Source organism: Mesocricetus auratus, unplaced genomic scaffold (genome assembly GCF_017639785.1).
Source record: "Mesocricetus auratus isolate SY011 unplaced genomic scaffold, BCM_Maur_2.0 Super-Scaffold_100004, whole genome shotgun sequence".
Classification (NCBI taxonomy): domain Eukaryota; kingdom Metazoa; phylum Chordata; class Mammalia; order Rodentia; family Cricetidae; genus Mesocricetus; species Mesocricetus auratus.
The window spans coordinates 110,083,565-110,110,831 of NW_024429189.1; the positions used below are offsets into that span (position 1 = coordinate 110,083,565).

At 41.6% G+C, this 27,267-nt stretch overlaps 1 protein-coding gene across 1 annotated transcript; it reads left to right on the forward strand.

Moving 5' to 3' along the window:
• The first annotated feature begins 139 nt into the window (after positions 1-139).
• Dstn (destrin, actin depolymerizing factor) lies at positions 140-25,836 on the forward strand. The gene is made up of 4 exons (XM_005068707.4): positions 140-283; positions 20,090-20,397; positions 22,063-22,139; positions 24,611-25,836. The coding sequence occupies exons 1-4, from the start codon at positions 281-283 to the stop codon at positions 24,718-24,720; spliced, it is 498 nt and encodes a 165-aa protein (XP_005068764.1). The 5' UTR covers positions 140-280; the 3' UTR covers positions 24,721-25,836.
• The last annotated feature ends 1,431 nt before the right edge of the window (positions 25,837-27,267 follow it).

Consider the following 27,267-nt stretch of genomic DNA (forward strand, 5'->3'; position numbering starts at 1 on the left):
CTGCCTCAAGTGCCAGAGCGAGGTTTCCAGCAGTCTGCGGAGAGCCGGGCCTCCTGGGTGGGGCCTGGCCGGGGGGTGGCCTGTTACATAGCAACGGGGGGCGGAGCGGAGCGCGCGCAGCCGCATTCTTGCTGGAACCCGTTCCACCCGCCCCTTAATAGACTCGAGCTGTCGCGTCCGCCTTGCGCTCGCTCTCCGGGTATTGCTACCGCGCGGAGGACGCTGCACGGACTTTGCCGCTAGTCTCCTAGCTCTCGTCTCGAAGTCCACCGCGGCGAACATGGTGAGTGACCCGCAACTGAGGCGTCCGCCGAGGGAGGGACCGCGTCTCCCGGCTACAAGGCAGCTCCCGGGCCACCGCCCGGGGTAGTCTTCGGCCCGGCCTCGCTGCCGCCGATCCCGAAGTCTGCAGGTCCCTCGGGTGGGCCGCGGATCCCGGGGACCGTCGGTGTGGGTGCGGTTTTCTCCAAGGCCAGCTCAGTGACCCATGAGCCTTTCCAGCCCTTTCCACCGAGAAGGAAAAGAAGGATTTTATTGAACACCCTAGAGGGCGGGGTGATTGCTAGCGAGCGTGATTAAGAACAGGGTGGCCTTGCCGTAGCTTTGTTTGTCGTATCTGGCAATCAGCTTCAGTGGCACTCTCGTTGGGCTTGTCAAGCTTGGCAGTGTCTCTTTTAACCCCTCCCTGCCGGGTCCGTCCTTCCATAACTAGAAATCTGCCGTCGCCTGAGAACATGGCTTTGCCACAACTTTGGGTGAACATGATGTTGCTTCCCCGAAGCAAATTTAAAAGCTTTCAGAAGGTTCATTTAATTACTCCAGGCCTTTAACAAGAGAAACATTCGTTATGTTGAGGTGATGGAGATTTTGCGTAATTTACAAACTTCTCTACCTCCAAACTGTTCCTCAAATCTGCTGGAAAACAGTATCCCAACTGGGCGATCAGGTAGAACATTTTGTCACTGTTGTCTGCATACTGTTACCATTTTTGGTCAATGATTTGCTGGCAAGGCCTTGCCATGCTGCTAGAAATATCATCCTGTTACTGCATCTGTGCGCTTCGAAGCAGTTGGTACCAACTTATCTGTCTACAGAATGTTTTCATTGAATAACAACTTTGATTTTCCTTAGGATATAGCAGCTAGCTTGCAGGTGCAGGGTGGCTCATTAGGTTAAGTGGGTAGTTTTCTTGATCGTGTTTAATAGTGTCTTAATAGTAAGTCTGGTTCTTTGAGTTTAATGCTGTATCGGCTACAAATAGATCAGGTTCTGAAGTCTTTTGAACCTCTTCGAAATTTTAAATGTAAATCTAAAGGATTTAAGTTCTGATACATGTGAGCACTCCTTGTAATGGAGTGGACTGGTGGCGGCTCTCTAGTCTGCTGATGTAACTAACATCTTTTCTCTAAGTGGCGAATGCAAACTTCATATTTAAAGTGGGCCAAGCATTTTAAATGTATGGATGCTTAGTTTTAAAGCTTAACTTTACTATGTACATTCAAACACAATGAAAGAAGAACCTGTTGCGTTTCCTGATACCTGGGGGAGAGAGAAAAAACTCTTAGATCCATATTTATTATGGTCTGAGGTCGTGGGTGCTGGAGTTCCATGGTTTTGTGGAGTTCTCCTATCACCGTGGACTCTGGGTATGGAACTCAGGTTGTCAGACTTGCCTGGCAAGTGCCTTCACCTGCTGAGCCATTTCACCAGTTCTGGGTGAGTTTTTAGCAGGAAGATTTCAGAACACAGGCTCTTACTATGTTTGGCTTTGTTAGCAGGGAGCATCTCCATTCAGTTCAGCCATTAGAGGGTATTAGAGAGAGATAATTTCTCCTTTATTATCCCAGATTCTAGCACTCTCTATAGTTGAAACCTTTTAGCTGCTTGGTGTCCTTTTTTGAGGCGGGGTCTCACTCTGTAATCCAGAATGATAGGGAACTCATTGTGAGGCCCAGGCTGGACTTGAACTTTGAGGCAAGCCTGCCTGAGCCTCCAGGTGCTAGGTTTACAGGTATTGGGGGCATCTAGCATTTTGCCCAGGGTGGTCTAGCATTCTGCTCTCTTCCTGAGTTCTGGAATTACAGGTGTCAGCTAATATGCTAAGCTTCTCCCCCTTTCCTTTGGTTTTTTGAGACAGGGTTTTTCTGTGTAATAATCCTGGCTACCCTGGAATTCACTATGTAGACCAGGCTGACCTCGAACTCACAGATACCATCAGCACACCATTGACTGGCTCCCTCCCCCTTTTTTTTGGATGGTAGTGGAGAGATTAAAGTTTAACTGCATATGGGTTTGTTTTAAATTAGAATAATTACTTCCTCATACTCATTAAGTCTTTTAGAAGCGATTGGAATAAAGCAAGTTGAAATCAGAAAAATGAGCTGTCATGTGTTCAAATGTCTCACTATAAAATACCATAAATGAGCCGGGTGTTGGTGGCGCACACCTTTAATCCCAGCACTCGGGAGGCAGAGGCAGGCGGATCTCTGTGAGTTCGAGACCAGCCTGGTCTACCGAGTGAGTTCCAGGACAGCCTCCAAAACAATACAGAGAAACCCTGTCTCGAAAAACCAAAAAAAAAAAAAAAAAAATCATAAATGTCTTTCTAAAATCTCCTCCCCACAGGGGGAAAATGTACCCTCTGTTTGCACATGCCAAATAAAATTTTTGAGTGTGTACTGGGTGTGTCATCTTCCTCCTATGTGCAAAGATTATTTGCCAGCTCACCATTAAATTCCCAGCTTTATTTGCTCAGTTCTGTTGGGTACAGCTTGACACATCACATGTAGATTGGCTAGCCTTTTCTTTAACCAGGGAGTGCATTTGCAGCATAGTTTCGTAGCTCTCTGGAAAGTAGGGTGTAGTCTGGCCTTGAAACAAAGTTAAAGAATATGTGATAATGTAACCCTTAACATTACATGGAATTCTCCGAACTGAGCTAATTGGCTTAGACTGAATTACCACTTTATTCTGCACTCAGTGCTTAGCAAAAATACTTTTAATGATTCAGTTAAATAGGTTGGGTGTACATTTGTTTGTCCTGTGCCCTTTGGTTTTGCAAGACAGGGTTGTTTTTTTTTTTTTTTCTCCCCTGTGGCACTGGCTGTCCTGGAGGGTTATATTTTATGTATTTGTTATCACTGCAGCTCAATGTACTTCTTCCTGGTTGTCTCTTTCCTCCCATAAAGGTACCACTCCTGTGTCAAAGACCTTAAAGTACTGGCCCATTAGGAAATGATTTCATTCAGGATGTTATAAATTCAAAGAATGTTCATGGTGGAGAAACTTCTCCAAGGGAAAGAATGAACTTGGGCAGGTAACCCAGGGAGTCTTGAAGGAGTATATGAACAGATTTTGTTAGAGAATACACAATGGCCTTTTCCTTTCCTCCTTCCTTCCTTCCTTCCTTCCTTCCTTCCTTCCTTCCTTCCTTCCTTCCTTCCTTCCTCTCCCTCCCTCCCTCCCTCCCTCCCTCCCTCCCTCCCTCCCTTCCTCCCTTCCTTCCTTTCTTTAATAATTGAGATGGTCTCACTGTGTAGCCCAGGCTGGCCTCACCTATAGGGATAGGCCTGCCTCTGCCTCCCAAGTGCTAGAAAGAAAAGGCCTATCCTTTTCAATCATCTGTTTCCCAGAACACAGAATGATGGCGGATTTCTCAAATACCACTGCTTTCCAGAGGGGCTGGGCTCATTGCATTTCAACACAGTCACCTGAAGTTGATAGTTTTCACTCTTTGACACTTTTGTGGCTTTTATTATTATTATTCATTTATGTGTGTGGATGTTTTATGTCTGTGTACTGTGTGGGTGTCAGATCCTTTGGAACTAGAGTTAATAAATGGTTGTGAGTTGCTATGTGGGAATTGACCCCCAAGTTTTCTCAAGAGCAACAAGTTCTCTTGTCTGTTAAGCCATCTCTCCAGCCCCTTCTCTTTTCATACTTTTAATTATATATACATGTATTTTTAATTCATGCTTTGCTAATGGATTAAATTATATATATATGCTGTACCTTGCTTATCCCCTTTCAGCTTTTAAAATTTTTTTGTGTGTTCTTTTGAGGAGGGTGTTGTTTTTTTATTACGTTTACTTAAATTATTGTGTTTACACGTGCTTGCATAGGTCTACATAAGTTAGAGAACAACTTGCTGGAGTTGATTCTCTACATCTGCCTTGTGTGTCATCAGGCTTTGGGCAAAAGCCTTTCCTCTGACACATATCACCAATCCATGGTGTTGGATTGAACTACCGGATATTACTCCGCTATAAAACTGTATAAGTTTAGCTAGGCAGTGGTGGTGCACACCTTTAATCCCAGTACTTGGGAGAGGAATGTGGATCTCTGAGTTTGAGGTCAGCTTGGTCTACAGAGTGAGTTCTTGGACAACCAATGTTACACAGAGAAACCCTGTCTAAAAAAAAAAAAACAGCCCCCCCCAAAAAACTATAAAAGTTTATCCCTCTATTACTGGACATTTCTCCAGTTGATTTCTCTAAACTTTTTTTTTACCATAGTTGGTTTCTATATACATTATTATATATTACTTGTCCAGTCCCTGTGTGTGTCTCTTGGTATAAACACAGAGACCCCTGGGTGGAGAGCATGCATATATATGAATATGAATATATATATATGTATATATATGTATATATATATATATATATATATATATATATAATTTCTCCTTCTCCTGGTATGCTTTACTTTGCATCTCGTTAGCCTTTTGGTTGCTTGAATAAGAAATGCCCCTCATAAGTTTATGTGTTTATACACTTGATCCCCAGTTGGTGGAAATACCTGATACAAGCCTCCTTTCTATTTCTTTTTACCTAATTTGAACCTTAAATCCCTTGCTTATCTGATGTGTAGAAAATGGTTTCTATGTTTATTAGTACTGTTTTTGTATGAATTTTTTTTAATTGATGTTGGGCATGGACCCCGAAGCCTCACATAATCTAGGTAAGCAAGGTACCACCATGGTCCCATCAGCTTCCATCCTATGTTTTTATACCTGGTATACCTGTGAACCTGACGTCATCTGAGCTGACTTAGAGCTACACAGTCAAGCAATGACCAAAATAAACAAACAAAAAACCCCAAGAACATGATTGTCAGTGCTGAATCCTTATACCATGGACTGGTATTCCTCCATGTGAGTCTTTCCAGGCATCTTAAGCTGCTAAATCACAGAGCACAAATGCTTTCTCTTTATTTCACCTGCCATTTCCAGGCTTCTGGAGTGGTGAACTGTAAAGTAGATGGTTCCTCTTAGTTGGGGTTACAGAGATTTATCCCCTCCGTTCTATACTTGTCTCTTTTTCCTGCAACAGTTCATTTAGTCAGAATATTAAGACAAATGGAGAGACAGTACAGTAATAAAGAGCACCTGCTTTGTTTGTAGGGGCCCCGGGTTCAGTCCCAGCACCCTCATTAGGTGGCACACAACCACCTCTAACTCCAATTCCAAAGGACCCCACACCCTCTTCTGACCCCTGCAGGTACTGAGCTGAGCACACATGGTAGCACATACAGACAAGCAAGCACACATCCATACACAGAATTATAAATAAACCAAACACCCAGAGAATGTGTGGGCACTGTACTTCCTACTTAAGTTTGTTGTAAGCTAAACAAACACGTAGAGCCCACTTAAAAAGAACGATGCGAATCACACTTACTGATTTTCATTCTGCCTGACGGGATCTCCACCCTGTGTAGCTGGCCCAGGTTGGTCTTTAGCACTCCATCCTCCTCTGAGTATGGGGATTGCATGCATATGCCACTTCACCAGGCATATCACAACAGTTTTCCATAAATAGAATTGGTTTCAGTGAAGTAGCACTTAACATTGTAAAGGATCTGCAACGTTTGTATTTTCATACTATTGAAACTTCCTCCTTTCAGTAATAACTGTTTTGAGATGGAGCATATCATTCTTGACATCTGAAAGGCTCTGAGCCTTGGGAAACTGATTTGTGTATATATAAATGCATTGTTTTTGTCTGCAAAACATCCTCTAGGCCCTGTTCTGAGTGATTCAGTCTGATGTCAGTGTAGAATTTGCTGATTGTATGTACATACCAAAGAACATAAAATATGAGATGATTGAAACACTATGAGCCTCTTCCCTTTTAGATTGTTCATGAAGTCAAATCCAAAGTCTTGTATTTAACACCAAGAATATTTTAAGTTTCCTTCTGCTCTTGCTTCCTTGTAGTACTGTTACAAATGACACGTTTTCCCTTGGAATTGTGCTTCTGAGCCATCCTTCCCACCCCTTGTTGTCTTAACATTTTGCCATTAAAGGTGTAGAGTTAGGAAACTATATCAGGTTTATTCAGCCCACTAATACTTCAAACAATTCTAGTTACATGCATCAGGATCTGCTGGACAGGGATGCCATTGAATTCAGCTTTTAATCTGGAGTTATTCTTAACTCCTATTCTAAACTAATATTTTAGTGGCTGACATTGCCACTTAACATGATACATGTTGCTTACTCAGTTCCATAGTTTTCTGTGTGTTGTGTTACAATTTAAGAATTTTTAGTAATATCAAAAACAAGTAAAATGAATTTAGTGTCTAGTTGCAGACTTGTAAAAGTTGTGAAGTCTGCTACAGTAAGACATAAATAAGCACTTGAGGGAAGGAGACCTCAGTACCTCCTATAGCAGATGTCCCATCGAAGGAAGACTACTACTTTCAACATTTGTGTGTGATACTATAGCTTGTACCTCTTAACCTGATTACAGAAAAAGAAAAATGAATTTTCTGTCTATTGGCTGATCAGTGTGATAGCACTTAGTCTTGAATATTTTCACGTACATTTGGTGTATTCTCAAATGGCTGCAGAGCTGAAGTTGACACAGGTTAAGATTGAGCACCTTACTTTGGGGCCGATCTTTAAGTCATTGAGCTTTGAGGAATTCTCATGAAATTTTGTCACAGAAATATATGTATATTCAATTCTTTCTCTTTGTTCCTTAAAAACAAAGTAGCCAGCAAAGGTGAAATTTATTTAAACCAGTATAATCATCACTTATTTGTGGCATTAGGTACCAGCCCAAGACCTTGTGTAATCATTCTACTAAGTCATCCCTAGCCCTATCTGAAATATTATATCAGCATTTGACTGATAGAAAAAATAGTAAGTTTTACACATTTTCATCGTTGGAAATTCTGTATATATTTTCTACCTAAAGCACAGCTCAGTCAGGGTCGGTGTTGTGCATATATAATCCTAGCACTCTGAAGATGGAGACAGAGGCAGAAGGATCTTGAGTTCTAGGCCTGCCTGGATGCTAAATAAGACTGTCTCAACCCAAGTGCTTAAATATTCATTGGCCATATTTGACTTGTATTTACTACTATGACTGTAGCCTAAAGAGTAGCTTCACATACCCAAGTTTCCTCTAATACAGTTAAACAGATTTATTAGCAATGGAATTTAGAACTTTAAAGTTATTAATTAGAGTGAAATAAAATTTAAAGTACAATTGCTTAGCCACATTGAAAGTAGTCATTAAACTGTTTGGTTTATGGTTAGTGGTGGTCTTATTGAACCAGGCATATTTGTTATGAATTGATTTATTCAATTTGTGGTGGGAAGTTAGCTTGAATACTAAACTGACACTTTAATTCTTTGTACTTCTGCACAAAATCTAAGAAGCAGTGCTAAGAATGTCAAGTCTTATTATTTATGTGTGTGTGTGCCTATGCCTGCTTGAGTTTATGTATTAGCACATGCATGCAGAAAGCCCACAAAGACCAAGAGTGTTGATCCCCTGGAATTGGAATTACAGTTATAAGCCACCTTGTGGGTTCAGTCCAAATCCTCTGCAAGAACAATACGTGCTCTTAGCTGATGACCCATCTCTCCAGACAGCTTTTATAATACTAAGATGTTTTTAAAAGCCAGGTTGTACCACTCTTTTAAGATGGGTCTGTACAGATCAATAATGCAGTCCCTTTTTCATAGTAGCTCACAGATGTTACTGAATTATACAAGGATTTTCTTAATTTTGACAGACAAGTTCCTGTAGAGATGGATTGTTTTAAGTTTTATACCTCTGTTCTAATACATTGAAAATTGAGGCTTAAGCATTGAAACAATTGCATAGCACCCCACCTTTATACACATTGCAATTCAATCTTTTCATGTAAATCCTTTGAGATGAAGCTAGTATTGCTGTGGTGACACTTTAGATGATTCTGGCATACAGAAACTCCTCTTTTGTGAAATGAAAGGGAGTGGATTTGATTATTGGATATCTTGAATCATAGAAAATAGCTTACAGGCCTAACACATGAAAGAACAAGGGAACTTGGGAGTGTTAACTGTGTGTCAGACATTGAGTTCCCTTGTAGCAATTCAGGTGGTACCAGTTCTATTGAGCCATAGCTGTTAGAGGCATGTTTTTGGAGTCTGGTTTTGCCTCTTTCTCTATGGCCTTTGATTAGTTGCTGTTTTGTTCCTCAGTTTTATCACTTTTCATTTCTTGATAGATGAATGAAAAAAGCCAAAACCACTTGTTTAATTTGTTAAAAAAGCAAAACAAAAGCTATTTCTGCTAAGCTGGTCCTGGGGAAGCTAATCCTTCATGGTAAGAAAGAGCGAGCTGTAGCCGGGCGTTGGTGGCCCACGCCTTTAATCCCAGCACTCGGGAGGCAGAGGCAGGCGGATCTCTGTGAGTTCGAGACCAGCCTGGACTACCAAGCGAGTTCCAGGACAGCGTCCAAAGCCACAGAGAAACCCTGTCTCGAAAAACCAAAAAAAAGAAAGAAAGAAAGAAAGAAAGAAAGAAAGAAAGAAAGAAAGAAAGAAAGAGCGAGCTGTGTGAAGAGTGTTTCAGTCAGGGCCTCCTCAAGGGTCTTGAGAAAAGATGAGCTTGGTCTGCTCCCTGCAGAAGGGCTTGTCTGGCTAAAACTCTACAAACGAGGGAGAAATGTAGTACATCAGCTACTGTTGCTGTGACAGAATAGCAAAGTTAGTAGTTTAAGGGAGAAAGTTTTATTTTGGCTAGTGGTGTCTGTCCAGGATTGTCTGAGCCCATAGCTTTTAGGCATGTGGTAGAACAAGAGCACCATGATAGAAATATACAGTGAGAGAGCTGCTTGCCTCCTGACTGCCAGGAAGCAGAGGTTAAAGAGGAGTGGCCTGTGTCTAACCTACTTCCTTCTCCTGATCCCTACCTCCTAAGAGCCATTGAAGTAGGCATAGATGGACAATACCTTCAGTTTCTTAGTTCTTTACAAAATTAAATTTGGGAGCTAGCTGCTCATGCCTCAGCTATTTCACTTCTATTTTAGATGTTGATGGTCTACCTCATAACGTTGATTCATGCTAAATTTAAATTCATTTTTTCATTTGTACCATTTCTTCAAAATAGTCTGATTAGTGAAATTAAGAGTGTTCTGTATAGCAGGAACAACAGGGTGAACTGATAACCTGAAAACCTGGAGTGTTTACTTGCCAACTATTCACCCAACAAGGGAGTAGTGTCCAGAATATATAACTCAGGAGCAATCCTAAATGATCTGATTACGAGGAGCAAATGGTGTCTGGTGTGGTGGCACACATCTATAATTCCCCCATTTGGGAGGCCAATCAGGAAGATTGTGAGTTCCGGCAAGTTCTTAAAAAAGGTAATGGCATAGTGATAACAAATACAGTGATTATATATTAGTTGATTTTGTGTCATGTTTTTGTGACTAGTGTCGTAGTAAAAATGGGCATTTACTAGACATCTCTTTGACAGGCTGATTTGATTTCTTTTGTATATATAACCAGTGGGATAGCTAGATTATGGGAGTATTGTTTTTAGTGTTCTGAGGAACCTCCATATTATTTTCCATAATGCTACATACATTTACATTCCTACCATGATATGTGGCAGTTCACCTTTTTCTGCATCTTTGCCAGCGTGGATATATTTAGGTTCTTGATGGTGGCCTTCAGCACAGGAGTGTGACAGGCTGTGCTTTGCATTTCCCTTCCGACTAATCCATAACTGGTCATTTCTCCTTTGAAAAAAGGTCTGTCCAGCGGCACCCCCCCTCCAGGTTTCTGCTATTTTTCTGTTGGGTCTCTTGAATCCTCATCCCTCTGTGGATGAACAGGCTTGCTTAGAAGAGAATCTGAGCTGACCCTGAAGGAAGGCAGCCAGATGAGTGAAGAGAATGTGAGATGTTCAGGGATGCTAAATAATGAGCTCAACTCATTAAACAGATCATAAGTAGAACTTCCATTTGGTCTGCTGCATAAACCATCCCAGTGACATCTGTGCTTTGTTCTAAAGTGACTGAGGAGTTTTATATTGGTGATAAATTTAATACTGTTCACTAGGCTTTTTTTTTCTTTGTTATATTTTAGTTGATTAAGTTATTTTTGGTTTTTCAAGATGGTTTCTCTGTGTAGCCCTGGCTGTCCTGGAACTCAGCCTGCTCCCAAACTCAGCGATCCAGCTGTCTCTTTGAGTGCTAGGATTAAAGGCATTCTCCACCATTCCTGGCTTTTTAGAATGAAGCAGTCTTAAAGCAGTTAGCTTGAAACATTTTCTGGATCACTGGTATCTGATGCAGTAACTGCAGTTAGAGTGTGGTATGGTGGCCCTGGAAGAGAGGAAGGTAGGAAAGGGAGGGAGGGAGGGAGGAAGGTAGGGGAGGAGGGAGGGAGTAGGGCAGGCAGTGGTACAGCCAGCATGCTCTTGCTATTAATGGCAGTCCTGCAGGCCTGTAGCTTGACAAATGGAGCAGAAACATGAGTTTAGCCATCTTATCTCATTTTCCAGGCATCTTTAAGTAAAGGCATGATCTGTAAAACTATGCTTAATATCTCCAGACATTTTCAGTTTATCAGGATATCAGAGAATCCCTGTGTGATTAATACATACTGAGAAGGGAGGTTTTAAGGTAAAACATACACTTATTCACTGGCTAGTCTTGCCACAGTTTTCTTCATTGTGAGTGATAGCTTCCTAAAGTCGTGCAATTGAACCTTTTATTTTTGAGATTATAATATAATTACAACATTTATCCCTGCCTCCAAACCATCCCATATACCCCTCCCTGCTCTCCTTCAAATCCATGGCCTCTTCATTGTTGTTGCATGTGTACACACACACACACACACACACTCCTAAATGTAACTTGCAAGACTGTGTAATGTTACTTGTGTGTGTTTTCAGGGCTGTCTGGCACTGGACAACCAGTTGGTGTGCTCTTCCTGGAGAAGACCACCTTTCTCTCTTCCAGCTTTTCTCAGTCTGCTATAGTTTTTTTGTGTAGGGTTGAGGCCTCATGGTCTTTTCCCCATCCAGTTTGGCATGTCCATTGAATGTTCAGTTCACATTTGGGCAGTCATGTTGGTGAGACTTCTGAATGTAGCTCTGACGTGACTAGGAGACAGAAATCTCATAGTAAACGCCCTGATGCTCTGACTCTTACAGTCTTTTAGTTCCCTGAGCCTTAGGTGCAAGAGTGTTTTATAGATGTGTCCATTGGGACTGGACTCTGCAGCCCTGCATTCTGATTGGTTGTGGCTTTCTGTCTTGGTCTCTGTTGCAAAGAGAAGTTTCCTTGATGAAGGGTGAGGACTATACTTATCTGTGGTATAAGGACAGATATTTAGAGTGTACTTAGAGATTGTGCTGGTTTAATAAAGTGGTGGTTGTAGATTCTCCTCCAAGACCCGTGACTTCACTAGCACGGAGTAGTTAGCTGAATTCCCAGTGCCAGACTTGGTTTCCCTCTTGTTGATGAGTTCTTAAGTCCAGTGGGAGAGCTGTTGGTCACTGCCAAGGTATGCATGCCATTTCTGCATCCTTAGGGTTATCCTGCCATTCTGGTTGTTGATGTGGTTCGTAGGTGTCATAGCTGGGTAGGGCTGTTGGTTGACTTTGGTCACTTCCAGCTCAGGGGCCTTTGGACCCTGTTTCTGAAATGCATGGTGTCTTCAGCAGTAGGGACTTACCTTCCACCTCCAGGGACAACCAAGGGCAACAGCAATAGGCTGTATGTTATGGAAGTCTTTTGGACAGCCTAGCCAACAACTCAGAAGAGGGCTTTTTATGTCTGATTGAGGGTTTTGTTAGGTGGTCTTTGACTCATAGAGGGAGCATCGTTAGCTCTGATGTCAAGAGCTCGTTAAAATTGTGTATATTTACATTGAGTGTATTTAAAATGTTTCTCTTATCGATCTCTTTATTGAGCATTTCTTTGCTGTCTTTAAAAGGAGGTGGTGTGTGTGGGGTGCGGGTGTAGGTGCTCGTGAGATTAGAAGAGGATGGTTGTGAGCCATGCAGTGTGGGTCTTGGGAACTAAACTTGGGTCCTCTGCAAGACCAGTAGATATTCTTAACTATTAAGACATTTCTCCAGCCCCATGGTATTGTAATTGTTTGGATTATTTCTTTATTTGGTCTGTGTGTGTGTGCATGCATTGCTGCCACAGTACACATATGGAGGACAGAGGACAACTTATAGGCATTAGTTCCTCCTACCGTGTGAATTCCATGGATTGAACTCAGATGGTCAGACTTGGTAGCAAGCACTTTTACGTGCTGAACAATCCTGCTACTTATTTTAGTTAGCATGCAAAGAATTAGGTTTTTTATGTCAGTTTCAAACAAATTTTATTGTTCTTAGTTGCTCCCTTCCATTGTTTCTCCAGTTTTTGTACCCTCTAACCACCAGTAACGTCCTTTCTACTGTCATTGCACATGTGTTCTGATGCCCTGTCTCTTCCTCAGGACACTACTAAATATTCATGAAAAGCAAGAGATGGGTACTTAGCCAGCTGCCACAGTTCTAGTGAATGGGAAACAGGGAATCTCTGAGGAGAGTCTGTTCTTGTTACCACCCTGCCCTCTGCCCCTTGTAGTGTAACTTGTCTCATTTTTACTATATATAAATAAATTCCTGTTTCAGATACAAGTTTTTTAAAATTATTTTTATGTTCATTGGTGTTTTGCCTACATGTCTGTATGACTCTGTGAGGGTATCAGGTACCCTAGAACTGGAGTTACAGACAGGATTGAGCTGCCATGTGGGTGCTAGGAATTGAACCCATGTCCTGTGGAAGAGCAGCCAGTGCTCTTAACTGCTGAGCCATCTCTCCAGAATCCATATACAAGTTTTAACTTGTCCAATAACCAAAGGCTTTACTAAGACCTGGCAATGTGACTCACTGAAGAGTTGAAGATGCTCTAACTGGATCTTCTGGTTAATAATAATAATAGCTGGCATGCACTTACTGAATGGTGTTGCCAAGCACTGCATTCCCAGTTGGCGTATGTGGTTCCACCTGTCCTCTTGAGTTAGCAGTGCAGAAGGAGCAGCTCTGACCGTGCTGGGGGCGCTAGAGGATGCTGTGGGATGTTACTCCTGCAGAGAAAGATCTAAAGTGAAGCACCCCCAGGTCTGCTTAGGACACAGGTATAGCCAGTTTTTGTTTGTTTAAGGCATTTCTCCCAACTTATTTAAAGAACATATTCTCAGTTAATTGCAAATTAGTCAGAATGATCAGGGCCAAAGTTGATTTTCCTGGTCTCCATAAGCTTTTTCCAGTTCCCAATAGCCAGTGCTTCTTTGGAAGGGATGAAATAAAAGGTCTTCTTTTAAGCCACCTGGAAGAATTAAGCCTTTGCTTAATTTGCTTAAGTTGAGCTGTTTTGCATGAAACTTTGGCTTTTCATTTTTACTGCTTTTAGTCTTCCAAACAAATATAACATATACTTTTAATAAACAATACCAAGTTTGTGTACATCTGTATTCCTAGCACTTAGATGTTGAGGCAAGATAATTATTAATTTGATGCTAGCCTGGGCTATATAATGAAACCCTGCCTTAGTGTGTGTGTGTGTGTGTGTGTGTGTGTGAGTGAGAGAGAGAGAGAGAGAGAGAGAGAGAGAGAGAGAGAGAGAGAGAGAGAGAGAGAGAGAGAGAGGAGAGAGAGAGCAGTTTGCTTCCCTCAAAATTCCTTCTTTTGCCCTTAGAGACATTAATCTGTTTTTTCATAATATAACTGAAGTTTCAAGTGACATGAGTCATTAGCAAAACAGTGTACTGTTTCCCAAGACAGAAAGTTGTGTAATACGTTTTTATAAATTTGTTTGCCCGAAACAATCTATTTTAGTATTGTATCGGTTTTATGTACACTTTTAAAATTTCTTAAAATCCAATAAAGAGTTTACTTATTATTTCATATACTTTCAGTGTTCTGACTCATGGTGATGGCTACCACAATATATGGCAGGAAAGAAATGCTGGCATATGCTGTTATTGGTCCACATGTTTCCCTAGAACAGCTGGAGTAGGGATTTTGTAACTTAGGGTCATACCTCAGTGTGATTGGGAGTCTGCCTTCATTTTTGTGTCATCATTTATTCTCTTTTCAGTAGGATGACTAAGCTGGAAATGTCAGCATATTCTGGAGAATGAACTCTGGAATTTCAGAGTTAAGAAACAGAGGAATATATAAATATAAATTTCAGGAGGGAATCACTAATTTCACTCACTCTTCCCATTGAATTCCCATCATCCTCCCTTCCCTTTCCTTCCCTTCCCTTCCCTTCCCTTCCCTTCCCTTCCCTTCCCTTCCCTTCCCTTCCCTTCCCTTCCCTCCCTTCCCTTCCCCTCTCTTCTCTCTCCTCTTTTTTCCTGGTCCTGATCAGATTGTGGTCTTTTCTAATCACTTTCTTAATTGAGTGGGACTGTATAGTAGGAGGCCCAGTTGGAGGACTCGGTCCTCAGTCAGCTCCGAAGCCCTGTCATGTCTGTCACTTCTGGGAGGCGTTAGCTGGAGCCAGCAACCCACCTGTTAGCCCTGTCTTTGCTGACCCTGCTGTGCAGAAGGCATGATATAAACAAAGGGAACCATGGACCCAGTTTGAAACTCTCAGTTCCTTTGAGAAACTGGTAGGAAAGGAGCCGCTGACTGTTTCTGTCAGTTAATTTACAGTTGTGTCTGTTCTGCAATAGTCTCTCTTTTCAGATATTTTAGACTCTTAGAAAAACCAAATTTTAGAAATTAATGATTTACTTACAGTTTTCTTTCATTAGGATTAAAGTATAGTGGGTTTTAATAATGGAGCCAAGGTGAGGTGTCCTACTTGAGCACAGCAGTGAGAAATGAACCCCTTTCTGATGTTTTCATTTAGGATGGCCTGCTGTTAGTGATCATCACATTTAGGTTTGGACTGGTTCAGTGGTTGATAGAAATTAAAACCTCAAAATTTGATGTCTTAAGTTTCAAAGATTTCCATTCATCCTTATGGTAGAATTGAGAGACTTGCTCTTCCAGCTTAATTCTGCCATTTCCAAGATTATACCCAGCGTTGTATTCTCTGTAGTATAATTTGTGTTTGACCATGTACTTCATGAACCGTTAGTATTTATTTAATATCAGTTGTTGTTCTTTTTTTAAGATTTATTTATGTATATGAGTCCTCTGTCTGCCTGTACGACTTTTATACCAGAAAAGAACATCAGATCCCACTATAGATGGTTGTGAGTCACCATGTGGTTGCTGGGAATTGAACTCAGGACCTCTGCAAGAGCAGCCAGTGCTCTTAACTGCTGAGCTATCTTCAGCCCCCAAGTTGGTGAGTTTTATAAATCACCACCAGAAGAGACTCAAGACAAGCAACTATGCTTGAAGCTAGATCAGCAGCAGCTCTTTTGACGCAGGGTGTAGTGTGAGTTTGTACTCTCCAGTGGGTCCTGGTACAGAACACAGAAATTTCTGCTGTGAATTCCATAGCTTTTTAAGGTAATCAGAGCTTGTGGAAGCAATCTATTTTTGCTCTCAGCTCTGCAGCAACATAGTGTTCCCTGGTTCAGAGGCTTTTCGGTGGTCTGTATTGTTTCAACTATGCAAACTTTAAATCTAAAGTGGAATTTGATATAATTGTCTTTAAAATAAATCTATAGGCTCTTGACTCCTGAGCAGTTAATTGAGTACTGAAAAGTGAAACTGATAGGAGAGGTCTTTTCCTCTCACAATTTCTCTTGAAGGAACCAGACAGGTTCTGCCTGGCGATACTTCTGAGAGGAGAGTCCTCAGGCTGAGGTGAGTAGGCCTGAACAGACGGCCTTTGTGTTAGGGAAGCATAGTGCCTCTGCTCATCCAGTGTTAGAACCCGTGAGTCATCCTGTGTCTCAGGACAACAGAGCCACTGAGGTGGTCCAGACTGCCGGGTGAATGAGCTCTGTTTCAATGCAGTCAGCTTCTTCTGTGACCCTGTGTGTTTGGCTTAAGAATCTGTGAAGGGGCCCACAGACTGACTGCTCCAGGTGTCTGTGGCACAGATCCTTGTATTTAGGCCACCGGACTCTAGTCTTTCATCACAACTTACAGGTGAAGGGATAAAGTACAGCAGTGAACTAAGCATTAGTCATATTTCATCAAATTTTAGGGCTAAATGTTAGCAGTAGTCACCTGGATCTAATGAATGTACATTTTTAGGCTCTACCCATCGTATTCTGATACCCCACATATTGTGACTTAAAACCAGCACGGCGACGTGTGTGATAGAAAAGGCTCCAGCTGCCAGAGTTGGAGCCAGCAACACCGTGACTGCAGAATCGTGCTTGCTTTTTCAGTTATAGTACACAATTGATTTCTAAGCACTTTCAAGTCTTGTTTCAGATACTGATTGAATAAATACAAAGCTTCCCGCGTTGTCCTCTGAGAATTGGGCAAACCACACAGGGTTTGAAACAAGAGTTCACCCGGCAGTCTGGACCACCTCAGTGGCTCTGTTGTCCTGAGACACAGGGTGACTCACGGGCTCTAACACTGGATGAGCAAAGGCACTATGCTTCCCTAACACAAAGGCCGTCTGTTCAGGCCTAATGCACCCCAGTTGGTTTAATACCCAATTGGACTCTGGGTATTAAAAGAAACTAGTAAATGAGAGCATGTCAGGCAGGGAGGGGAACACTTTCAGGAGGGGGGGGGAGGGAGGGAGGGTTAGAGGGAGGCAGTGGGGGTGGATTGATCGAGACATGACATGAATGAGAAATTTTTAAAAGTATTTTAAAAAGAAAGACCTGGTTGTTGGTGAAAAGAAACTCAGGTATTAGCCTTACTATGGACTAGAGAGGAATTGGAGTCTGTTTCTAGTTCTTCCTTGATAATATTATTTGACATTATTCCCATTTCTTGCAAAGATCAGAAAATACTACTAAAACTGTAAAAGGCTTCAAAGTGATTTTAAAAATATAAGTATGTATGTGTAATAAGAATGTAACATGAGTATAATAAGGTTATATAGTTTTTCTTTTCTCCCCACTATTAATTTTCTGACTGCCACTGTATGAAAGTGCTGCTGTTCATTTACAATAATTGCATTTATAAGAAAAACGTGTGGACTCAGTTAGCTAGATTGGAGGGTATTGTGAGTAGATATGGATTGGATTAGATAGACTGTATGCAGTGTATGTAGGGCTTCTTAACAATTGGATGATGAAATGCCAGATTAATAATAAATGCTAGGTTCCCAATATACCCCACTCCCCCACATTCTTGCAGGCATCTTTTTCTCTTGTATTTTTGTCTGGGTCTCACTAATGTAGCCCAGGCTGGCCTTGGGCTGGCAGTCTTTCCGCCTCAGCTGTCAAAACTGCTTGCTTGGATATAGGCATGCACCATCACTCCCAAAAGAAAATTGCCAGTTAACAGTCAGTCCCTTCCTCTTCCCTTTGCCCAGGAAACTACTAGTGATAGAGATTCTCCTTTGGGGACATTTTATATAAAAAGAATTGTGCTGTACATGGCCCTTTCTCTTCGGCTTCTTTTTTCTGAGGTTCATTTATATTGTAGCATGTCAGTTTCTTAATTTTGCTTTATTGTGTGGATGTACTGCATTTAAAAATCCCTTCACTTAATGGACTTTGGGGGGGGTTCCATTTTTTTTGTCTGAATAACTGTTCTGTGAACATTTGCATGGTTGTTATACCAAGAACTGGAATTTTTAGGTAATCTATTAACTCCATGTTTAGCTCTTTGAGAATTACACAGGCAGGTGACCTGCTTGTCATTTTGCTGCTGCAATATGAAATTCAGCTTGTCCATACTCAGTAATGTCTGTTAGTGGATACCGTGTGTGTGTGTGTGTGTGTGTGTGTGTGTGTGTGTGTGTGTGTGTGTGTGTGTGTAGGACAGAGGTTGCTGTTGAGTGTCATTGTCATTCTCTGCCATATTTTTGGAGGCAGGGTTTCCCTGAACCTGGAACTTGGTGTTTTGCTAGAGTGGCTGGTCTGCAAGCTTCCAGGATCTTGCATGTCTTTGGTACCCACAATACTGGAGTTGTAGGCACATGCCATCTTGCCTGACTTTTGCATGGATGCTAGGGATCTGAAGTCAGGTCCTCATATTGGACAAGTACTTTACCCACTGAGCTTTCCCCCAAGCCCAGTCTTTCTTTTTAAATATCCCAGTAAGTATACGTTCTGATTTGCATTTCTCTAATGACTACTGATGGAGAGCATTCCCCCGACGTGTTTATTGGTCATTTGTAACATCCTGGGATGGTCTTTTGAGAAATGTCTGCTCAGATCCATTGCTCACCCTTTAACTGGATTCTTTTTTTTGTTTGTTTGTTACTGACTGGAAAAAGATTCCTCATGTATTCTGAGTAAAGATTTCTTGATTGGAAATCCCATTCTGTAGGATTTTCTTCACTTTTCATGCACTTTTGCCATTAATTTTGAGTATCAGTATTTATATATTATTTATTACATCTTTAAGCTTGTAGTCCTTGCTTTAGGAAAGCTATTGTGAACTGAAACAGTTAAAGAAGTGTACAGAATGGTGGGTGCTGGAGTTAGTGTCTGTAGCACATGAAGATGGACAGAAGACAGAAAGGTTAGAAACTGCTTCACAATCTTGTTTAATTCCCTGATAGAGTAATAATATAATAAAGCGTTATTTTTCTGGTTAGCATAATCCCAGATTAAACTGATGTTTACCATTAACAGGAAAACATTTATTCTAATCCCAGTTTATAACTTAAATATTTTATCAATGAAATACATGTATGTGTGCATATGTGCATGTGTGCATGCCTTCATGTATGGCGGGGGGTGGGGGTGGTAGTGGAGGCCAGAGGTCAACCTCAGGTGTTTCTCAGAAACTGTTCATCTTGTCATTGACAAGATTTAGTGTTTATGGATTAGTCTTGGCTGGCAGTCACTAAGCCCAATATTTTGCAGTTGCTGCCCTCCCAATATTGGGACCACAAGTACACTACAAGGCCCAGCTTTTGCTGTGGATGTTGGGGCTAGAACCCAGGTCATTTTTGACCTACACAGAAAGCACTTCGCTGACTAAGCTTTCCCTTCCACATGATGAACTGAAAGAAAAATTAATGTTATTGAATATTGACCAGAACTTTGAAATCTTTACATTAGTGTGTGTGTGTGTGTGTGTGTGTGTGTGTGTGTGTGTGTGTGTGTGTGTGTGTGTGTGAGATTTATAGGACTGGAGGTTTTTTCAGCCAAGAAGTTGAAACCAAACATCCTTTTTGCTTCATGTAAAAGATTTTTTCAGGTATTATTAATATACAAGCTAGGAAAGCAATCTTAGTTAAGGTTCTAAGAAACCTGTAAGAAAAACAATTCAGGGTCTGCATGTAGCTCAGTCAGGATGCACGCATGAAGCCTTTATCCAGTCCCCAGCATAGCGTTAGCCAGACAATGTCAGACACCTGTAATCACAGAAACTGAAAGGTGAGAAGTTTATAGTCATACTTGGCTGCATAGAGACCTTAATGCTAGCCTGGGGTCCATGAGACCCTCTGTCCAAGAGACAGATTTGGGAGTTGGTGGTGATGACTACATTCAGCTGATGAAGAAGCCCATCTGACATTTTAGGACAGCAGAGACCACTACAGTCAGATGTCCCCTTAGCCCATGTAGTGGTGAAAATGGCTTATGCAGTATGTGTAAGTCTGAAGTCAATAATGGTCATACTCTTAAGATTATATATATATATATATATATATATATATATATATATATATATATATGTTTTATATTTGAACTTATAATTGTTCTAAGCGTTTTGCACATCTCTATTCTCATTCTAGGCCTCAGGAGTTCAGGTTGCTGATGAAGTATGTCGCATTTTCTATGACATGAAAGTTCGGAAATGTTCCACACCAGAAGAAATCAAGAAAAGAAAGAAGGCTGTCATTTTTTGTCTCAGTGCAGACAAAAAGTGCATAGTTGTTGAAGAAGGCAAAGAGATTTTGGTTGGAGATGTTGGTGTTACCATAACTGATCCTTTCAAGCATTTTGTGGGAATGCTGCCTGAGAAAGATTGTCGCTATGCTTTGTATGATGCAAGCTTTGAGACCAAGGAGTCCAGGAAAGAGGAGCTAATGTTCTTCTTGTGGTAAGCAATTAGAACAGAGCTCTGTGGCTCTGAACCCCTCTCTCACTGTCAGCTCTGGGAGACCACTGGTGATGATGTTAGGCATTCCCAGACCCTAAAATAATTTGTGTTGAAGTTACAAGTTCATTGTCTTTATTAAGTCTTAGTTGTAGCGATAGTTTAGCTACAGTGTCTACTTGAAAGAACACCATTTTAGGTAGTTTATTTTGTAGATTCTTAGAACTAGTTTCTAAATCAAAATTCCCTATTTGTACCAAATGTTCCTGCTGGGAACCCAAAGCCCCCCCTTCAGCATGCTATACTGAGCATCAGCCTGCTCAACATTCACTTAGCTATATGTAGTTTGTTTCCTTTGAGGAAACTGATGTCATTCCTTCCTCATCGAGGTTTGCTATGTTCTAGTTAGGACCCTACTACTACCTACATAAAGATACTTAAATTTTAATTGGCTAAAAAAGATACCTCGATATTTTGAGACAGGGTCTCACTGTGTAGCCCAAGCTGGTCTGGAACTAAACAGTAGCCCTTCCTAGTGCTGTAAATAAAGGCATGGTCTGCCATGCCCAACTAAAATTCATTGTTTAGCTGAACGAATAACTGTATTTCTGATGTGTAGGCACTTGCAACTGACAGATATAGAACATTTCCATTGTAATCTAGTTAGCATTTTAAAGTGATTTATTTGCTTTTTTCTAGTTGTTTTAGTCTTTTCAACTGTTTGACATTAAGCCTTAGATGAAAGTCTTGTGGCCGGGCATGGTGACACACACCTTTAATCCAAGCTCTTGGAGGGAGAGGCAGGAGGATCTCCATGAGTTCCAGGCCAGCGTGGGTATAAGGGGTCTAGGACTTCAGGCCAAAAGCATTGAGATTTGAAGGAAGGTAATGGTAGATTCCACATCGTTTCTGTTTCATTAAGGCTCTCCTGTAGTCTGTTAAACCATGATGTTGTGAGCACTGTGAGCACGAGGTCAAGGTACACATGTAAGAATGGACAGTTTGCCATCTGTGCAGAATGGTACATCAAGATAATTATTGGGGGCCTGGAGAGAGGGCTCAGTGGTAAAAGTACTTGTACCCTTGCAGAGGACCACGGTTTGTTTTCCCAACATCAACATCAGGTAGCTTCCAACTGTCTGTAAGAGTTCCAGGGAGTTTGATGGCCTTTCTGGCCTTTGTGGACACCTGTGTGCGTGTAGTACACATACAGACAAGTAGCCACACTCATAGATACAAATAAAAATAGAACTTAAAAAGTAATTATTGATAAGCCTTAAAGTTAGCAGAATTTGGATTTGAATGAGGTGCATTCATTAAGCTTTATTTCTCCTATATACCAGTTACAGTGTTAGGGCCTGGGGAAACAGTCCTTTGAATAAAATTAGTAAAGTCCCTGCCTTGGGGAATTTACAATTGTGTGGCAGATATGCTGACTAAATAGGCTTTTAAGTTAGGCAATGTTTTCTTTACTTGCCTTTTTTTTTGGTTTTTTTGTATCTTTTTTCTTCACTGTGGTTATTGTACATAATAACATTTGCCTTCAGAAGTGGGAAATAGAAAACTGATAGATTCTGAGACCTGTCTCATCTCCACTGGAGATGTTTAATACGATGGGGCTACACTTTCTCTAAAGCAGTCCTTTCATTCTGGCATCTTCCTCTCTAGGGCACCAGAACATGCGTCTCTGAAAAGCAAAATGATCTACGCAAGCTCGAAGGATGCCATCAAAAAGAAATTTCAAGGTATGTGCTAGACTTACATATGAAGGTTTATGGGTATAGTGTATCTCAGACTCAGGACTGGAATGTCTCTAAAAACTGCTTATTTTCTTTCTTTCTTTCTTTTTTTTTTTTTTTTTTTTTGGTTTTACAAGACAGGGTTTCTCTGTGTATCCTTGGAGCCTATCCTGGCACTCGCTCTGTAGACCAGGCTGGCCTCTGTGAGGCCAGCCTCTGCCTTCTGAGTGCTGGGATTAAAGGCATGCACCACCAACACCGGACTAAAACCCCTTATTTTCTTTGGAAAGCTTTGGCAACAAAGAAGGGAGAAATGCCCTCTGAGTAATTTCTGTCACATTACATCTGTGGGCCTATGTTCAGAACCCTGTTCCTTTCCCATTGGTTGTACGTCACTGTATAGCTGGTTTTAAACTAGGTTCTCACATAGCAGGTGGGGATCTGATGGCTTATGTTATTTGTATTTAATTGTTGTTTTTTTAATAAGTGGGGAAGCATTCTCTTATCTCTAGCTTTACTGTTCAATGATATGATTTTAGGTAAATGATTCATCTGGGTCCAAAGGAAAATACACCCACCTTGAGCTGGCCAGTTGTATTTGACTTGCCACTGGGTGACTGGGGTCTAGAGGAAGTGGCCTTGGCCAGACTCCAGCCAGAAGTCATCGGTATGGTGGAAAGAGCATGAGGCACAAGCCCAGAGGCTTGCACAGGGTTGAGCTTGCTGTCTAACGGCTGTGTGACCTTGGCTAGAACCAATAACCTCATGGGCCTCAATTCTCTCAGCTTGGGGCAGGAGGCTTGATCTGAATGTTCTTCACCTCCCTTCCACTGTGGTGTCTGAGCAACTGAGGGAGCCGAGGTTACAGGGTTTGATTTCTGCGACTGACTTTTGTATTGGAGTAGAACTGATTGGTCCTCGCTTGTTTTAATGAATGAAGGAATTGCTGCTTCCTTTCCCAAGCCCCACTGCTGCTCAAGTCAGTGGGTTCTGCATGCATTTGCATTGATGTTGGGGCACCATAGTGTGCTCACTAATCTCTCAACTGATGCTTCAAGTGACTTCTCAGCTTCAAATACTTTTAAGGAGAATTGCTATATAAGACCTGATTTAGGGATATTAAATGATAGATACCTTGAAACTTTTTTTAGTGGAATCATCAATTGCTTTCCCAAATTTGTTCAGAGTTGTCTAAAAACTGACCTGTTGTGCTTTGAGTTTGAGAAATGATCTTCAAATTGTAGACTAACTATGCAGCTGTGTAAAACATAGCAGCTCTGTGCAGAGAAACTGCTGTGTGCAAGCCCACAGGTGAGCTAGCTCTCCAGTGTGCTGATGGAATTGTCCTAAGACCCCATCTGTGCCACTTCTTAAGTGTTCACTGCCTTAAGCATGGTGTGTAATGCCACCACAGAGCTGTTTCCTGGAGCAGTGTTTTAGTTCATGCTTGTTTTTTTTTTTTTAAGATTCATTTTATTTTTTACTTATTTTAGTTTTTCAAGGCCATGTTTCTCTGTATGTTCTTTTGGTTTTTTTTCAGGCAGGGTTTCTCTGTATTGTTTTGGAGACTGTCCTGGAACTCGCTCTGTAGACCAGGCTGGCCTCAAACTCACAGAGAGCCTCCTGCCTCTGCCTCCTAAGTGCTGGGATTAAAGGCCTGTGCCACCAACGCCCAGCTTCTCTGTATATTCTTAGCTGTCCTGGAAATCAGTCTGTAGACCAGGCTGACCTCTAACTCAGGGATTCACCTGTCTCTGCCTCCCAAGTGCTGGGATTATGGGCATGTGTCACCACACCCAGCTTCTACTTTATTTTTAATTATGTGCATATGTGAGCATCAGTATGTGGGTTCATGCACATGTAAGTGCATGTGCTCTCAGAGTCCAGAAGAGGGCACCAGATCCCATGGATCTGGGGTCACAAATGGTTGGTTGTAAAACACACTAGTGCTGTGCATGGTCTATGGTCCTCTGCAAGAGCAAGAAGCATTCTTACCATTGAGCCATATCTCTAGCTCCCATATTTCCATTTGTTTTAAATACCAGGAAAAAATTACTAGACCTACCTTTTTATTAAGTACAGCATCTTTAGTAAAGTATTATGGAACTCTAAATTTCACAGACTGAACATGATTGGTTTTTATCTAATTACCAGCCCTATTAAACCTTTCTTGATGCTTACTTTCATTTGTACCATTCCCCTACCTTTTCCTGAACCCCAGTGATAACTGATACCCTGGCATGTAACTGCATATATTAGCTGGGGCTGATTTAGAGTTAAATAAATGGAATCATACCAGGATGTCCACTTGTTTTTCTGGCTGCTTCCAGTCAGCATTATGTTTGTGAGGTGCCATCATTTTGATTCATATGCTTATACATTATTTCTTCCCTCAATTGGATATAGCATTCTGTGGTCCATAATATACAAGGGTCTTTATTTGCATATTTCTAAATAGAATTTGTTTTTCTCTCTAGGCATAAAGCATGAGTATCAAGCAAATGGACCAGAAGACCTCAATCGGAATAGTATTGCTGAAAAGCTAGGTGGCTCCCTAATCGTAGCTTTTGAAGGATCCCCTGTGTAGATCATCAGCCAGTGCCACGAATTGAAGCTTCCATGTTTAACACTATCCTTTCACTATGTCCGTAAAGCAAACATATTAGGCCAGATCTCACTGAGGGGAATTTGTCTTGTCATCTTTTAAAGTAAATTGAACTAAAATTCTGTAGATGTGTGCAAACACCACCACCCTACATAAATCTAGCCTCTAAAGTTTCATTGGTGTGAAATTAAATTCTTATTGGCCAAATGCCTATTTTCATGAGGTGACGTGTAAAGATTTTGTTAAGCTCAGGATTTTTAATAACACAGTTCACAAAACAATACAAGGCAATGTGAAGCGAACTCTATAATCTTCGCTGACCTCAGCAGTTACTTTTGTTTCTCTTGCTTAGAAAACTGATTGTAATCTATGTATAATTTTCATCCAAATTCTCTATTTTTCCTTGACTTAAACAGAATAAGAGCTAGAATTTTCTTTATAATGTGTACAACACTAACTTACACTAACAGCAGCAAGACTAAGCCAGGCAGTCTTCATTCTATTGGATGTGTCATGAGACTGCTTCACAATTGTGTCTGCTTAAACTTCACACTGTTCCTGCCGAGCACCATCCAGAGCACAGTGCTGGAGGTAGCCAGCAGCTCGTCTGTCCCTGCAGTGAGAGGCTCCCTGGGCTGGGAAACTGCTTGCGGTGACTTTGTGACTTAGAAATCATGGTATATCCTCAGGAGAATGTTCAGTGTCTTGTAACAACTAATTATATTGCAAATTAGGGCTTTGTTGTAATCTACTTTATTAATGAAAAATGATAAAGCAGTATATTAATAAGCCAGGGTGCTGTCAATCTTTAATTTCTCCTTCAGAACCCTGCTGCATCTGGTCCAGTAGGATGTGGAAGAGTGTTGAGTATATTTTCTCTGGGGCCTGGTTGGATGCAAACCCCTAGAGCAGTTTACCAGCTGTGTGTGAAATGGGAAGCAGGTACCACCGTGACACTCACAGGGGACCACCGAACAACACTTGGGTGTGATTGTTAACATCACAGGCATGACACTGACCATGTAGAGATGCACAAACAGCTGAATTTAGAAGTAGCAATGCTGGCTTTATGTAATAAAGGAAGCATTTGTAACTTAATCTTTGTGTGATTATTTGCTTTTTTTTCTGTGATTATGTCCAAAAGCAAGTTGAGGAGGAAAGGGTTTATTTCATCTTACAACTACCAGAGTCCATCATTGAGGGGGTCAGAGCACAACCTCATACATGGAAGAATGCGCTTACTGGCTTGCGCAGGGTGTGAGCTGGGCCCTCCTGTATCAATCTTCAACTAGAAGATGCCCCAAAGTCTTGCCTACAGGGCAGTCTAATGGAGGCGTTTGCTCAGTTGAGGTTCCCTCTTAGATAACCCTAGGTTGTGTCAAGTTGACACAAAACAAGCCAGTATACTTTCCCTATGCTGTTGAATTCTCTGAGAAGGATGACTAGGATCACAGGTCACTCCTGCTTAAATGAGAATGTTATTGTAAGAGTTTGACATCCTCTTCCTAATCCAAATGTCTCTGTGAAGGATTTTGCAAGCCAAATGGTAATTGTATTTTCATCAGACTGCCTCTAAAAGTTGGCTGCTTATCATTCTTCATCCTGAAACACTATGCAAAACCGCTTTTAGTAGCCATTGTAGTGTGCCCCAGAGCCTATGAGGTTAAGAACCGCGTGGGAGGTCCAGGTACTATCCAGGGCTTTTTAGAACTGTTTCTTCTTGTGAAGTGATACTCTGCTGCTGCCATCACAGCTCTGTGGCTTCAGAAGGTCAGGCACACAGGTGTGTAGTTCAGGGAAGCCACAGGAAGGGTTTTAGGGGTCTGTAAATGAATGTCTCCAGAAATGGGATAGGTGTTAATGATTCCTGGAACCTCTTTGTCTCCTATATGTAGCTTTTGGGAAGCTTCAGGGGACATTGTGTTAACAAGTATTTCATTTCATTTCTGCTGCAGTTAAGGTTACATGTTTGTTGACATTAGTCAAGGACAAAACTACCAAGGAAATGCTATTTCTAGAAGGCACTTCCAATCAAGGGTTAACATAGAAAATTTCTGTAGAAAGCCAGCTTAGGGTTCATCTAGTGGGTCTCCTTGGTCCCTGAGAAAGAAGGATGTTCATGAGGCCAGTGCTGACAGTTCCATCAGGAGCTAGCTATGAAGTTTGTTACTTCTGGGAGTATTAGTCTGGGAAAGCAGCTGTGACTTGGACAGTTGAGTTATGGTCTTACTACAGAGCTGCCTAGGTCATTGGCAGCTTCATTCCTGTAGTCTACTGGAGAATGAACCTGCCCAAGGATTTGGAGCCATTTTGAAGTAGTAAGTTTCAGACTGCCACTGGAAGAAGGAACACGCAGTGCATGACAGAATGGTCAGGGAACCAGGGTTCCTGGGGAGGCTTGAGCCACAGAGTGGGGCATCTGTTCAGCCGCCCAGGGCAACTGGGAAGCCTCTGGCCAGGTTCACCTAACTGGGCAATTTGACTTTAACAAGCCCAGATGCCACGATTCTAGCTCTGCTATCCCTGCTA

Bases quoted from the DNA above. Each gene is read 5' to 3' on its own strand.
- Dstn (XM_005068707.4), top strand. The intron at 20,398-22,062 runs GTAAGCAATTAG...CTTCCTCTCTAG, and splicing joins GAGCTAATGTTCTTCTTGTG to GGCACCAGAACATGCGTCTC. The intron at 22,140-24,610 runs GTATGTGCTAGA...TTTTCTCTCTAG, and splicing joins CATCAAAAAGAAATTTCAAG to GCATAAAGCATGAGTATCAA.